General features: G+C 42.4%; 1 protein-coding gene across 1 annotated transcript in view; it reads right to left on the reverse strand.

The window, feature by feature from the left end:
• The window catches only part of LOC134092683 (ATP-binding cassette sub-family C member 12-like), a 46,218-nt gene that overhangs the window by 8,254 nt on the left and 23,227 nt on the right, over positions 1 to 14,737 (reverse strand). The window contains exons 7-17 of the mRNA XM_062545709.1: positions 12,082 to 12,230; positions 9,668 to 9,775; positions 9,320 to 9,535; positions 8,764 to 8,835; positions 8,515 to 8,574; positions 7,140 to 7,343; positions 6,781 to 6,915; positions 2,343 to 2,418; positions 1,901 to 1,963; positions 1,344 to 1,433; positions 498 to 601 (exon numbers count right to left, since the gene is read on the reverse strand). Of these exons, the coding sequence (XP_062401693.1) occupies positions 498 to 601; positions 1,344 to 1,433; positions 1,901 to 1,963; positions 2,343 to 2,418; positions 6,781 to 6,915; positions 7,140 to 7,343; positions 8,515 to 8,574; positions 8,764 to 8,835; positions 9,320 to 9,535; positions 9,668 to 9,775; positions 12,082 to 12,230 (1,277 nt within the window). The remainder of the gene's footprint in view (positions 1 to 497; positions 602 to 1,343; positions 1,434 to 1,900; positions 1,964 to 2,342; positions 2,419 to 6,780; positions 6,916 to 7,139; positions 7,344 to 8,514; positions 8,575 to 8,763; positions 8,836 to 9,319; positions 9,536 to 9,667; positions 9,776 to 12,081; positions 12,231 to 14,737) is intronic.

The following is a 14,737-nucleotide window of genomic DNA, read 5'->3' on the forward strand; positions in this document are numbered from 1 at the left end:
GACTAATCAATTATCTTGAAAAACAAAATAATCTCCATGTTTCCATGGAGATTCCATAAATTTCCATGTTTCATGATAGGTCATCCGAACACCGAGAGCGCACACAGATCTGAGCTGAAGGCCTAGTTTTACAAATGTATCACATATCTGCTATCGTAGTGCCACTTAACTTAATACCCCAAGTTAAGGGTTTGTGTAGCCTCGATATGTGTAGATAGCCAAGAGATGTCTGACTTGCTTCATAGGATACCCCACAGGTCTTCTTCTGCATGTTTGGGCTATGTTGAGATGAGGCCTCTCAATTGTAATGAATAATAATAATAATAATAATAATAATAATAATTAAAAAAAGACATAGCCTACATACGTGATCATGACCCCACCCATCCAGGGCCCGAATATGTGTTTATTTGCCCTGAGTGCATCTGAGTGAGTGTGTGTGCGAGTGTGTGTGTGTGAGAGAGAGAGAGAGAGAGAAAGAGAGAGAGCGTGCGTACCCCTGATCCTTGTTCCATCCAGTAGCTTAGCCACCAGTTGCTGAAGGCTGTCGTCCCCACCAGCAAAACAAATATCAGCATGATGAAGGAGAGAAGGATATAACCTGGAAGCGCGCACACACACACACACACACACACACACACACACATAAAAAAAAGCAGCAGAGACTAACCCTAATAGATCATTTCATTGCCTTGTGGATTTCATTTGATCACAGTAATCACATTGCTCTTACTCCAGGGGTCCCATAGCATTAGGGTTGGGTATCGTTTGAATTTGAACGATTCCGATTCCGATTTCGATTCCTTGTTTCGATTCCGGTTCCTAACAATTCTCGATTCCGATTCTTGTAAAAGGCAGGGTCAAAAAAGTTTGGATATTTTAAATGAGCTAGCTAACCAACGGTCTTTCTGAATGACATTTACCATTTCTCACAGGGCTGTTTTCAACTACAATATAAATCGTCTTCTTGTTGCCTAGCTCGGTTATGCAAACATCTTCTTCGTTGGTGTTTAGTGGCTTCTTCTTCCGGTTCGCGGACTGGGAATCGATACTAGGAATTGAAATTTAAACTTTTGAACGATTCCGGGAGAATTGGAAAGCTAGTCCCGGTTCCCATCGATTCTCCCCTGGTCCTATGATTGGGTCTGAGACCCCTGGCCAGGGCTTTATTCAGCATAATGTTTGAGTGGGAACTTCTCAAAGTGAATGTTAGGATTTAAACACGGTACAAAAGCTGTAAGAGCACTGGTGATGTTTTTCTGAGAAGGTAAACTGGGACCACTAGTTGATGTGTCTGAGTCTGTGTGAGTATGTGTGTGTGTGTGTGTGTGTGTGTGTCTGACCTCCTGCAGCTTTGCAGTACTGGTGGTATATCCGCCATGTCACTGATCCCTCCTGAGTGACTTCCTGTTTGACCAGCTGGTTCTCCGAATCTGCTCACACAAACACATACACACACACAAGTACCTCAACTTCTATATCAACTTATTACTATTTCAGCGTGCGCACACACACACACACACACACACACACACACACACACACACACACACACATACACATACACATAGCCTAGGTTGTCTTTCAAATTCCCTTTCCACCTAATAGGATAGTGCTAAACGAATCATCTTCTTGTTTTCAAGTAGCAGGTTCGGTCACAACTTCTTGTCACATGTCAGTCATCATTATGTTAAGCCCGCCCACCGACTCTATACACGATGTGATTGACTTGGGGGCTGGGCTTTGGCAGCGATCACCGAACCAAACGGAGAGTTGCTAGACTACCCCAGCAAATTAGATTTGCTGCCGCTATAGGCGTCTACATTTCTAGGCTAACATACACACACCACATCACAAAATTCCATCGACTTTAAGGTTTAAGGAGGATCAGACACTCTACCTGTCTTAGCAGGGGTATGTCCAGCATCTTCTCCCTCCTCCACTTCATCCGACATGTCAAACGCTGAAAAATGATCAAGAAAGAGGCTACAGATAGTGCTGTAAAGCAACACACCACTACAGACAGCTCTGTGAGACTACACTACAGAGAGCTAGCGCTAGAACTAGAGTGTGTGTGTGTGTATTTGAGGGTGTATGTGTGTAAATGTAGTTGAGTGTGTGCGTCTGTGTGTGTGTGTGTGTGTGTGTGTGTGTGTGTGTGTGTGTGTGTGTGTGTCTGTGTGTGTGTGTGGACTAGACAGAGAGCTATGGAAAGTTCTGTAGGTCTGCAGACAGCTACATACAGCTCTGCAAGACTCCAGACAACTCTAAAGAGCAATATACCACTACGACCCAAGGCTTGAGAGCTCTATAAAGAATTCTGAGGTGGTGGTGTAACATACCTGGGTTGATTACTCCATTGCTTGTGTTTTTGCCTGCAGCTGACGGAGGTTTTGCTTGCAATTTCACATTCTTCTCCTTTACAGAACATATCAGATAAGATATACCAATTAGAGACACACAGCCATGATGAAGAGAAATCAACCAGTCAGAAACACACAAATAGAAAGAGACACTCTTTAAAATCTGTGCTACGTACATCAAAAACCAGAAGTAGTGGCACTGAATGACAAGTCATTTGCATTCAAATTGCTGAAGGCAAACATTCGCAGTCGAATGTAAGTGAGCACTGCAAAGAGTGTTATATTCAGAGTTAGGGTGCTCTATGCAGAGTGATGCTCTATCCAGAGTTACACTGTTCTCTCCAGAATGAATGTTCAATCCAGAGTCTGAAAATACGCCCTTGTGAAAATGGTGTGGCTTGGCGCCGAGTGTGACTGACGTTACGCCTGCAAATGTATCCGACACACGTTTGTTGCTAATCACCCTCCCCTCTACATTCGACCGTCATAATAATAATAATAATCTTTATTTATAGAGCGCTTTTCTAAACATAGTTTCAAAGTGCTTTACATATGAAATAATAAACAGAACAAAAAATAACACAAAAATGAAGTGACTAAAAACAATACAAATAATACCATAACAACATTGGCAAGAATAAAGATTTTTTTTTTTTTAATGAACAACAGAAAAAACTGCAATAATCAAAACACTACACAAGGCAAAACAAAACAAAACCAAACCAAGACAAAAACAAAAATTAAACTTAAATAAACTCCTTAAAAGCTTTACGGTACAGGTGAGTTTTAAGGAGGGACTTAAAAGATGGAACAGTATCAGCTAACCTTATTTGCTCAGGCAGTGCATTCCAAAGCTTTGGGGCTAACACAGAAAAAGATCTGTCCCCTTTAGTTGCAAGCCGTGACTCAGGAATGGTCAATAAACCTTTGCCAGCAGACCTTATTGCTCGTGTAGGGCTATAGGGCACTAGCATATCAGAAATGTAACCAGGGAAAGGCCATGAAGAGCTTTAAATGTAACAAGCAACAATTTAAAATCAATTCTCCAGCATATTGGGAGCCAGTGAAGTGATGCTAAAACAGGAGTGATGTGTTCGTACCGTCTAGTTTTATTTAGGAGGCTGGCAGCAGAGTTTTGGACTATTTGAAGGCTGTGTACCCAGATAGCAATTTCCTTTGGGCCGGATCCGCATGAAAGCCTTTAGATCCGTATGTAGCGGACCTACGGTATCTGACTGTGGGCCAGATGTGGCCCACACACAATAAGCGGACCCGTATTGCAGATCCGTACAACACAGAATAAGCGGACCCGTGTCACACACAATAAACGGAATCATATTGCAGATCCGTACCACACACAAGAAGTGGACCCGTACCACACACAAGAGGCGGACCCGTATTGCAGATCCGTACAACACAGAATAAGAGGACCCGTGCCACACACACACAATAAAAGGACCCGTATTGCAGATCCGTACCACACACAAGAAGCAGACCCGTACCACACACAAGAGGCAGACCCGTATTCATGGGTTTCATCAGGTCCCTTTGCACAGGTGTATCAATCACCATGCAGTCTGCATTGATAATCAAGGTGCTTCATTTTATACACCTGTGGAAAGGGACCTGATGAAACCCATGAATTGCAGATCCGTATACCACACAACAGAGCGGTAGATAAAACAGAGTGGCGACACTCCCATAGACCTCCGTAGGAAAAAATGGCAGTGCTTTTTCCAGGCTATTTCCTCTTTATATGACTTTTGGAACTATTTACAGCCAATCTCTTGGTCAGTAGTTAATGAGTTAATTTATTACACCTTCCAGCATCTAGAAGTACATCCCACCCTCCTGGAATTCAGCCATTCAGCGCAGGTTTTTTGGAACTTTTGATCGCGTTGCGGCGACATCAAAGCGTGTCGCAACTCTCTCTGCTCTCTCTATGGCTCTGCCACACACAAGAAGCAGACCCGTACCACACACAATAAGCGGACCCGTATTGCAGATCCGTACAACACACAAGAAGCGGACCTGTACGGGTTCGCTTACTGTGTGTGGTACGGATCTGCAATACAGTTCCGCCTCTTATGTGTGGTACGGGTCCGCTTATAGGGCTCGGGATCATGACGTGAAAACTTTGCGGGCACAGCACAGCTAATATTAAATTTCTGCTTCTTGTCTTCTGCATCTGAATGAATGGACATCACGTTCAGTGCGCTACCAACATGGCGGCAATATTCCTAGAATGCAAGTCATGTGCCCGAGCCCTATTGTGTGTGGTACGGATCTGCAATGCGGTTCCGCCTCTTATGTGTGGTATGGGTCCGCTTCTTGTGTGTGGTACGGATCTGCAATGCAGGTCCCATATCACATATGACTTTAAGCAGACATTCACAACATCCCCAACTGGTCACCACTATAAAAAAACTTTGCAGAAGAATTAAGGATGCTTATCACAATTTTTTTACTTTATAAACCTCATGGTTTAGATATAAAATATAACCTAGACATTCTCTGATAACTTTGATTATGTTTTGTGTAGGCCTACTTTGTTTGCTTGTTTGTTTGCTTTGTCTGCTTCCCAGCATGCATTGCAAATATTAGTTTTGAATTTTGAAACAATGTGGTTGGGATATTTTAGCTTATAGGCTAACCTACTCCACTGATGTTTTGAACAACAACATTACCAGATATGACCATTGACTTAGTAATTTATTAGTGGGGAAATACACCGTAGTCGTGAAAGTATTAGACCTAACCTGGTATAAATATCCAGCTAACTAATCTAATTATTATTCATCTGGACGTGATCATCAATCTCCAAGCCGCACCCACAGGTAAGATAAATAAGTGTGTGAAATGAAATACTAGACGGTAAGCCTAATTGCAAATCATTACTGCATGCCAATTACTGCTTAACAACGTTGACAGCTGTTTCACTCACATAACACCACACGCTTCGTGACAGCTTGACTTGGGTAATCTCCATGGTGCAAATGCTAAACGGTGAACAGGTAGTTGGGTTGAAATTCGAATTTTCCTCTTTTTACGTCGCAGTGACAAAATACGTTTTTTAAAAAGCTCTGAATCATCGCCGGGACGTTATCTTGTTTGTTGGGAGCAGTCTCAGCCCTTATTGCCACCAGATCAGTTAAACGGATCCAAAACCATTTTGGACCGATGTGCGTTTGGACGTCGGATCAGGTCCACTATTCAGATCCGTGCCGGATGGCGTGGTAGGTGTGTTTTGCTATCTGGGACGGACCTGGACGAGTGCAAGTTCATATCTGCCGCAAATCCGTCAAACAGATCCAAAACAATTTTGGACCGATGTGCGTTTGGACGCCGGATCAGGTCCATTATAAAGATCCGTGCCGAATGTTGTGGTACATGTGGCCCAGTTCCGTCCCAGTGCAGTTTTGCTATCTGGGTAAGGACTTTTGAGTGAGGCATGTGAAAAGACTGTTACAATAATCCAGGCGTGAGGAGATAAAAGCATGTATGATGGTTTCTGCGTCTCTGAAAGTAAAGATATGTCTTATTTTGGAGATATTCCTAAGTTGGTAAAAACAAGATTGCACAAGTTTTCTAATATGATGTTAAAAATGTAGATTGCCATCAAACCAGATGCCAAGATTTTTTGCAACAGGCTTGACTCTATCCTGTAGAGGACCTAAAAATGGCAAAATTTGATTCGCCATGTGCTGGGACCCAATGACTAGGATCTCTGTTTTGTTAGAATTTAGCTGGAGAAAGTTATTTGACATCCAGTTTTTGACATCACTAAGGCAGTCATTCAGTGAGCTAAGCCTATAGGATCTGAGGGTCTAAGTGGAAGGTAAATCTGTGTATCGTCTGCATAGAAGTGGAAAGATACACCATGTTTCAGGAAAATTTGACCAAGGGGGAGCATGTATAAGCTAAATAAAATGGGTCCCAAGACTGACCCCTGCAGCACCTCTGGAACAAGTGGAACAATCTGGATCTGCTGGAGGCCCCGAACTCAATTTGTTCTGAAGCCGTATCAGATGAACGTTTTTTGAGTGGTCTGCAATGCAAGTTTGTGCCAAACAATATGTCGCCATGAAATTCGGGTAGAATTTTAAGCTGATATCCAGTCACAGTATGCGACAAGACACATACATTTTTTTTTTATGTATGTGAACAGCTCTGTGACAAAATAGCAGAGACTTTGGTCTCAACACTCATTTGGACTATAAATATGGTTTTATCCAGGGTGATGTTCTATCCAGAGTGAGAGTGAGGGTGTTGTGTGTTTGATTCTATGCAGGGTGATGATCTATCCAGAATGAGGGTGAGGGTGAGTGTGAGTGTGTTGTGTGTTTGGTTTTATTCAGGGTGATGTTCTATCCAGAGCAAGGGAAGAGGGTGAGTGTGTTGTGTGTTTGTGACGTACGTTCGTCTGCTCCAGCTGGAAGTTGTTGATGAGCTGAGCGTAGCGGCCCTGAGCCTTCATCAGAGACGTGTGTGTCCCCGCCTCCTTAATCTCACCATCCTCAAGAAGCAGCACATCATCACAGAACTCCAGGTACTACACCAGCGGGGGGAGGGTGGGAGAGGAGAGGGAAGAGAGGAGAGGAGAGGGGGGGATACAAGAGGATGAGTCCAACATCAGTGTGTGACCACACAAATGCACTTCTGAAAGAATGGTTAAAAATTCCCATGAACACACTTCTAAACCTTGTGGAAGGCCTTCCCAGGAGAGTTGAAGCTGTTATAGTATAGTATATATACTTCACTCCAAGACACTGTTACCTGTAACTGGTGAGTGACCAGGATGACCGATTTGCCCTTCAGGGCCTTTTTAACACACTCCTTGAAGATGTGTTTGCCAACATGAGAGTCCAATGCTGACAATGGGTCATCCAGCAGGTAGATGTCCCGGTTTGAGTAGAGCGCTCGGGCCAGACTGATCCGCTGCTTCTGACCGCCCGACAGGTTCAGTCCACGCTCACCAATCTGAGCAGAGATAAATAAACACACACACACAGAGTGACAAAATATTGAAGGCAATCAAGGCAAGTTGCAAACGTACCATAGGCGCAGTGATATCACGCAGCATCTGAAAATAGTCCCCATAGACAACAAGCAGAAGTAGTGCCTGATATAACTGCGCCCATGGTACTTGATTATTACGCCAGATGAGAGTGTAGTTCCATGTCAAATCAGCCTAGAAAAACGCCAGGTTTCATTTTCAGTTGGTCTTATTGCACTTTCTAACTTGAGAAGAGACACGTTTTAAATGGGGAAATTACCGGAAATCTTAGTCACTTTTAAACATGATGCTAGCATGTTTGCTAGGCTGAAGCTAAAAGTTGTATCGCCAGACTCACAAAATGGCTGGATGAATGGGAAAAAGGTAAATGTCAATTGTTTTGCTCGAGGGAAGGTGGAAAATTAGCTTATTTCCAAAAATGGCGGAATATCCCTTTAAGAAGCATAGTGTAAAGTGAGTAAACCGTTGTTGGAGAAACAGGGAAAGAGGTAACGGCAGACTGACCGATTGAGGTGTATCGTACAATATAGAAGTTAAAGCTGTAGGGGGAGCTCTTGGAAATTGTCCAAAACCACACAGTATTGAAATACAGTGGGTATAGTAAGTATTCACACCCATGCTAAAGTTGACTAAAAAGAGGAATATAAAATCATCTTTTCAGAATTGATTGTAATGCCTTAATTCAAAAAATGAGTAAAAATCAAACCGCTAAGGACACTAATTTTCTTTGTGATTGAAGAATGTATCGTAAATAGATAAATGTTCTTCCTTAAATACAGGTTGCATAAGTATTCAACCCCTATGTTAAATTCCCATAGGAGCAGGAGGAGTTTTTATATGTTTTTATTTTTAAAGGCTAGCTATTTCATGGATCCAGGATAATATGCATCCTGATAAAGTTCCCTTGGCCTTTGGAATTAAAATAGCCCCACATCATCACATACTCTTCACCATAGATAGAGATTGGCATGGTGCTTTTTCCAGTTAGCCTATTAGCCTGTTTAATTTGCATTGAGCTCAATGAGCATCAAACAGGCTAATTGGCTAACTGTAAAAAGCACCATGCCAATCTCTATCTATGGTGAAGGGTATGTGATGATGTGGGGCTATTTTAATTCCAAAGGCCAAGGGAACTTTATGGGAAACGTAGGCAAACGCCCCGTCCGCCATCACTGAACCCTTCAGCAGGTGCATCTAAAGACACACACACACACACACACACACACACACACACACACACACACACACACGATGATCTGTATTAAAATATGCTGTATCTTTGTATATTTATGCAATGTTTTTTTTTTCATGCTGGACATGTTTGGGGTATATATTGTATTGTATGTATTGCACATGTTTGTGATCTACTGCATGTGTGTTTACCTGCTCTAAGATGCTGGATATGACAGATGTTTTTCCACAGCCCACATTTCCACAAACTCCCAGCAAGTTTCCCTGGAAAATGGGAGATCATTTATGAGCAGTATTATCACACAACACAATGCTACTGAGGTCACTGAGCATGTACTCTTCATATTCCATTGATATACCACAAATCGGCAGGGAGAGAGAGGCAGAAGCATCTCCAAGAACGACATGACGAACGATATCATTGGGGATCACTTTCAGAGCGATTTTGAGAATGCTAAAAAGCTAACAGCCAATCAGAACCCATCACATTTTAGCCATCACATTTATTGACACGAGGAGAGACTTTCTTATCGTTGGTCAGTGTGAACGCTTTTATCGTTATGCTATAATAGATATCGTTATAGTTATTGTTGTTGGTGTGAACAGCCCTTAATTGTACTTCTACTTGAGTATAGATTTCTAACACTCTACCCACCAAAGTCAGTTAGTTATGTAACAATTGCAATCATAATCTAGATTACATAAATACTCACATAACTACACACACATTACAGACACAGACACAGACCTTGCGCAGGGAGAAGCTGATGTTGCTGAGGGTGGGTTTGTTCTTTGACTTTTCGTGTGTGTTTTCGTGTGTGTTTTCGTGTGTGTTTTCGTGTGTGGTCTCAGATGAGCTGTCAGGTGACTTCCAGGAGAAGGAGGCGTTCTCCATCACCAGAGCCGCTCCCAGCCCCTTCTTCTGGGTCAGATAGGACTCAGGGTTCTGCTGCAACAATAGCTTCTGAAGAGGACACACACACACACTTATATATATATATATATATACATACATACACATACACACATATAATTATATTATTATATTTTATTATATAGACACAAACCATATAATACACAGAAATGTAACACACACCTTGAAACGTGCCAGGGACACAACGGCCTCAGCAACACTTTTGACAATCTCCGGCAGAAAGCCCAGAAAGAAATTCATTGAATTAAAGACGGCAATGATGGTGAAGGCCTGCAGAGGAGAAGAATAGAGAAGAGGAGAGGAATAAAACATATTCATGGACAAACCTGCTCACAGCCAGTGTTGCCAGATTGGGCGGGTGCCCGCCCAATTGGGCTTCTTTAATATCGTTCGGCGGGGGGAAATAAGCTGTCGGCGGGTAATAACATTTTGAGTTCAATGGTTCTCTATGAGAAAAACGTCATCGGGCGGTTTTTTGCTGAAGGCGGCGGGGTGATTGGGCGGATTTCAGTCAACCCAATCTGGCAACACTGCTCACAGCCTCTGCACACTCAACAGCAGTCCCTCAACAGCATCAGATCAGATTTCCATCCAACATTTGACATATGCGTTAAGATTTTTTTGACATAAAGTCCTGACTGGGAATGTTTGAAATTGTCATTAAATTGTTTTATGTGAAAACAACATTTGTTAGGTAGAGAGGTGTCGAAGAACTTGCTTGGATGATGTATGATTCAACTTGAATTACAGATGCTCGATGGTGTTTTAAGCCCTCAACGTCGACTTCCAGGCAGCGCTGCCACTGTCATCTTAAAGGCACTTAATCCTAAACCTAACCATGACACACCCTAACCTTAACCCATGCCTAACCCTAGCGCCTTTCAGGCAGCACTGCCTGGAAGACACCGTTGGGGGCTTAAATCACCAAGAAACATTACAGATAAACAAATGCACTTACAATATGCCAACGAGATGGAAAGAAACCCAGCTAAACATGATATCTTTATCCTCAAAACAGGGAAAAAGGACAAAGATGAGAGAAATGAAGAGACAAGGAAAGAAGATAGAGAGTATGACAAAAGCCGCTTTCAGACAGACGTGTATAATGTTCACGGACATTTTACGGTAGTTTTTTTTGTCTGAATGCATGTGTCCGCATATCTACTATAGGCACTTTTCCTGCTGCCGACCTAGTCATGTTTCTGTAATGTTGCCGCCACAGCTGCTATATGAACAGCAATCGCGGAAATTATCTGCACTTGTCAGTACAGCCGTCACGTCATCCGGCACTAAGCTTCCTTGTACGCCGCTATTAAAAGTATTACGGTTCCCCATTGACTCCCATTGATTCCGATTGACCATTTCGAATGAAAAGGCTATGTGCTGAAACAAACGCCGCTGACATATGACAGTAACCATTTCACTTTGATAATAACCTACATTTTTGTCCGACATAATACAGCAAGAATTTCGAAATTTTATCGACGTAACGTGGAGAAACTTAAGGGAGAACAAAAACATTAGGCTACATCCGTGACCCATGTTCAATGGAATTTCCCATTGACCCTGGGTCACGAAAAATGGCAGCCGTTATTTCTTGAATGTCAGAGTAATGACATTCAAAATGGTACCTTAATAATACACCACCATTCATAAAGTAATGAAGTATGAAAAGAAAAACACAATTTATCACATGGATCACCCAAACGACTTTGTGCCAATTTTCAACCGCGCAGCTTTTAATATCATAATAATGGGTGTGAAATATTCCTTAACCACTAGATGGCGGCATGACACAGCAACCATGACACAGGAAGTAAATTACTTTATGAATGGTGGTGTATTATTAAGGTACCATTTTGAATGTCATTACTCTGACATTCAAGAAATAACGGCTGCCATTTTTCGTGACCCAGGGTCAATGGAGAATTCCATTGAACATGGGTCACGGATGTAATGTTTTTGTTCTCCCTTAAGTTTCTCCACGTTGCGTCGATAAAATTTAGAAATTCTTGCTGTATTATGTCGGACAAAAATGTAGGTTATTATCATAGTGAAATGGTTACTGTCATATGTCAGCGGCGTTTGTTTCAGCACATAATTGACGTTTTCATTCGAAATGGTCAATCGGAATCAATGGGAGTCAATGGGGAACCGTAATACTTTTAATAACGGCGTACAAGGAAGCTTAGTGCCGGATGACGTGACGGCGGTGCGCAAAACCTGTCTGAAAACGGCTAAAGAGAAGGGAGAGTCTTAAGCCCAAAGCCCACCAGAAGCGGCATTCAGCGGTGTTCGGCGGTCTGGGCTTGCCGCGCAGGATTTTAGAATAGTTTTCTATCTCTGTCCGGCTGCTGCGCGGCAGACGTTTCCAGTGGGCGATGCTCCATTGAAAACAATGGAATTCTATTTTTTTTCGTGGCGTGGCGTAGCGCGGCGCGGCGCGGCGCGGCGCGGCGCGGCGCGTACGCTTCTGGTGGGCGATGGCCTTTACAGACAAAAATCCGGAGAAAGAGAGAGAGAGAGAGAGAGGACACAGAGAGAGAGGGAGGACAGAGAGAGAGAGAGAGACTGACCGTGGAGGAGTCCAGAGGAAGTCCGAGGTGTGTATGAATGACAAACATGAGGATGGTGGCCAGGGAGGGGACGATGACCGGATTAGCATTGTTAATACTCTGCACATAACCAGCCTTCTGGAGAAGACCTCTCTCTTCCTTACGGATGTCTACACACACACACACACACACACACACACACACACACACACACACACACACACACACACACACACACACACACACACACTTAGAAGTGACCAACACTGGGTGGTTCTGATAAATCTATTCAGGATCTCGTTCCTAAGTTCTACATTCGATTGCCTAAACGGATGAGCTTCGTATCACGCTTTGTAAGCTGGGCTAATTAGTGCAAGTTGCTGCTCAAACTGACTGCTGCAGAACCGTAGCCCCTGGTCAATGTGATCCAAGCAGGTGTGGTGAGACCATTATCCAGTTTGAAAAATAAACATGACCTGCAAGTTGGGTGTGGTGCCCCCCAATACTGTGTTAGATAAGGTGTAGTCTTCCAAATATTCTATGAACCAAACTGATTACAACTGATGCTACAGTACATCCTCGTCCTTTTTCAATTATATTATTAGTATTGCATTTCTTATGTTGTTTACTACTCAGCTTTGTTTGGAAGGACTTTTATTGTGAAACTATGAACTTCGCTGAGAGCTTGGTCCTACTGCACTGTAAAAAAAAATCCGTAGTTTTTACGGAAAAAAACTGGCAGCTGTGGTTACCGGAACAATTCCGTAAAATTTACAGCAATACAGTAATTGCCTTTACAGAAAACATGTATATTTTACATGTTAAACCTGTATATTAAACACAGAACTTATGTTATATTAGCGTTGCAAAAGGGTGTTAAAACACAATGGTTGAGAGAAAAATGTTCAATGAATACGAACATGTTACAGTTTATAACACCAGATTTTTCTCTGTTGATTGTGAATGTCGCGATATTGCTATTACCATGGTGACTATGGGAGTGAAACAACCACACAATTTGATGTTAGCATTTGACTTTAGAATTGTTATTACATTGTATTGACTTACCTTTCCATGGTTCTCGAAGTTCAACGACCATTTTCAGATAGCATGTATTTACGTCAGCTGGATATTTAAACCGGACTAGGTCTAATGCTTTCATGTCTACGGTGTATTTTTTTCCCTAATAAACGATTACATCAGTGGTTATATCCGGTGATCACAACATCAACCGAGTAGGATAGCCTAAGCTAAAATGTCCCACAGTGTTTCAAACTAATAATATAGCCAATAAATGAAGTAGTAACTGACTTGCAATGCATGCTGGGAAGCAAATCTCAAGTAGCCAGCCTTAGGTCTACACCATAGACTGTAAAAAATATGGACAAAGCGTCTGTGACGTCACCCATAGATTTCTGAAGAACTCAAATGAAGCCGTTTATGCAAGGGGGCAGCGAACGTTCTGAGAGTGTAGACAGTATGGCGGCCGCCATGCTAACGAGAAGACCGTGGCTAGCTGGCCATTCCATTGAATCCTATGGGGCGTAAGCGCCACTTTGACATCAAATAACGTTACAGCTGAAGCGTTTTAAGCCTTTATATGAACATTTTCTATTGTCGGGGTACATACTACATTGTGAAATTGACATAATAATCTCGTAACTGTCTTATCGGCGGAGTAATTAACGTTTTTCGAAAGTCAATGCTAAAGTGTTAAAGGCGCATGCGTCCAGCGAGAGTAAAGCGTCGCCATAGGTCAGACTCGGTCAGACTACGTGCCTACGTCACATGTACGACATCTGAGCCTGCGCAGGAGACCTATGACGGAATAAGAAGACCTAAAAAAACCGTTGAAATTTGCTTCCTCGGTCTCTGCTGCCGTCTACGTGATAGCTCTGTCCATATCTTTTACTGTCTATGCGTTTATGGGGGTGTCAGTACACGATCCGTGACTGGCTGTAAATCCGTACTGCGCATGCGCGTAATCTTGCGCATGCGCAGAAGGTCACCATGTTTTTCGATTGTTTACGACACTTGCATGATCGGTTCTACGCATGATTGTATGGCTCTGGTTAATACATACCGTTAGAAGTAGAAGAGTAATAAAGTATAAATAGTTTAAATGTACATGTTTTAAATGAACAAAAAGAAATATAGCGGTTACCCAGACAGCAATTACGAGCTCGAATAAACGTCGATCGCTGGTCTGGGTTGTGTTTACAAAGTTAGCTACTTGCTAATGTTAGCAGCTTAGCTGGTTGCTAAGCGAATTCCAGACACTAGCAACCAAAGATTCTAGAATCTTTGCTAGCAACTGTGACAACTCTATGTCCTCACGCTAACGATTAGCTTTACGTCAAATCAATGATCTTAAAGTGTCAAATACACACTACGCACAAATGTACACATTCACACAAATGTTATGCTAAATCTTAATCATGAAATACAGCTGATCTGGGAAACATTTTCTTTTAGTGGCCCGTAAAGGTTGCATGCGTGCATGCACACCTGTATGCCTAATATAGTATGTAAATAATTTGACTGGATCAGACAGAATGGGAAAGATGATCACCTCTAAGCTACATTTAAATGAATGCTATTATAGCCATTGATTAATGAAAAATATCAAAGTAAACCAACTTGTTGTGTCGACAAAAAAATGGACTCAATTATTGTT

The sequence above is a fragment of the Sardina pilchardus genome, chromosome 9, assembly GCF_963854185.1.
Source record: "Sardina pilchardus chromosome 9, fSarPil1.1, whole genome shotgun sequence".
In the NCBI taxonomy this organism is placed as follows: Eukaryota; Metazoa; Chordata; class Actinopteri; order Clupeiformes; family Clupeidae; genus Sardina; species Sardina pilchardus.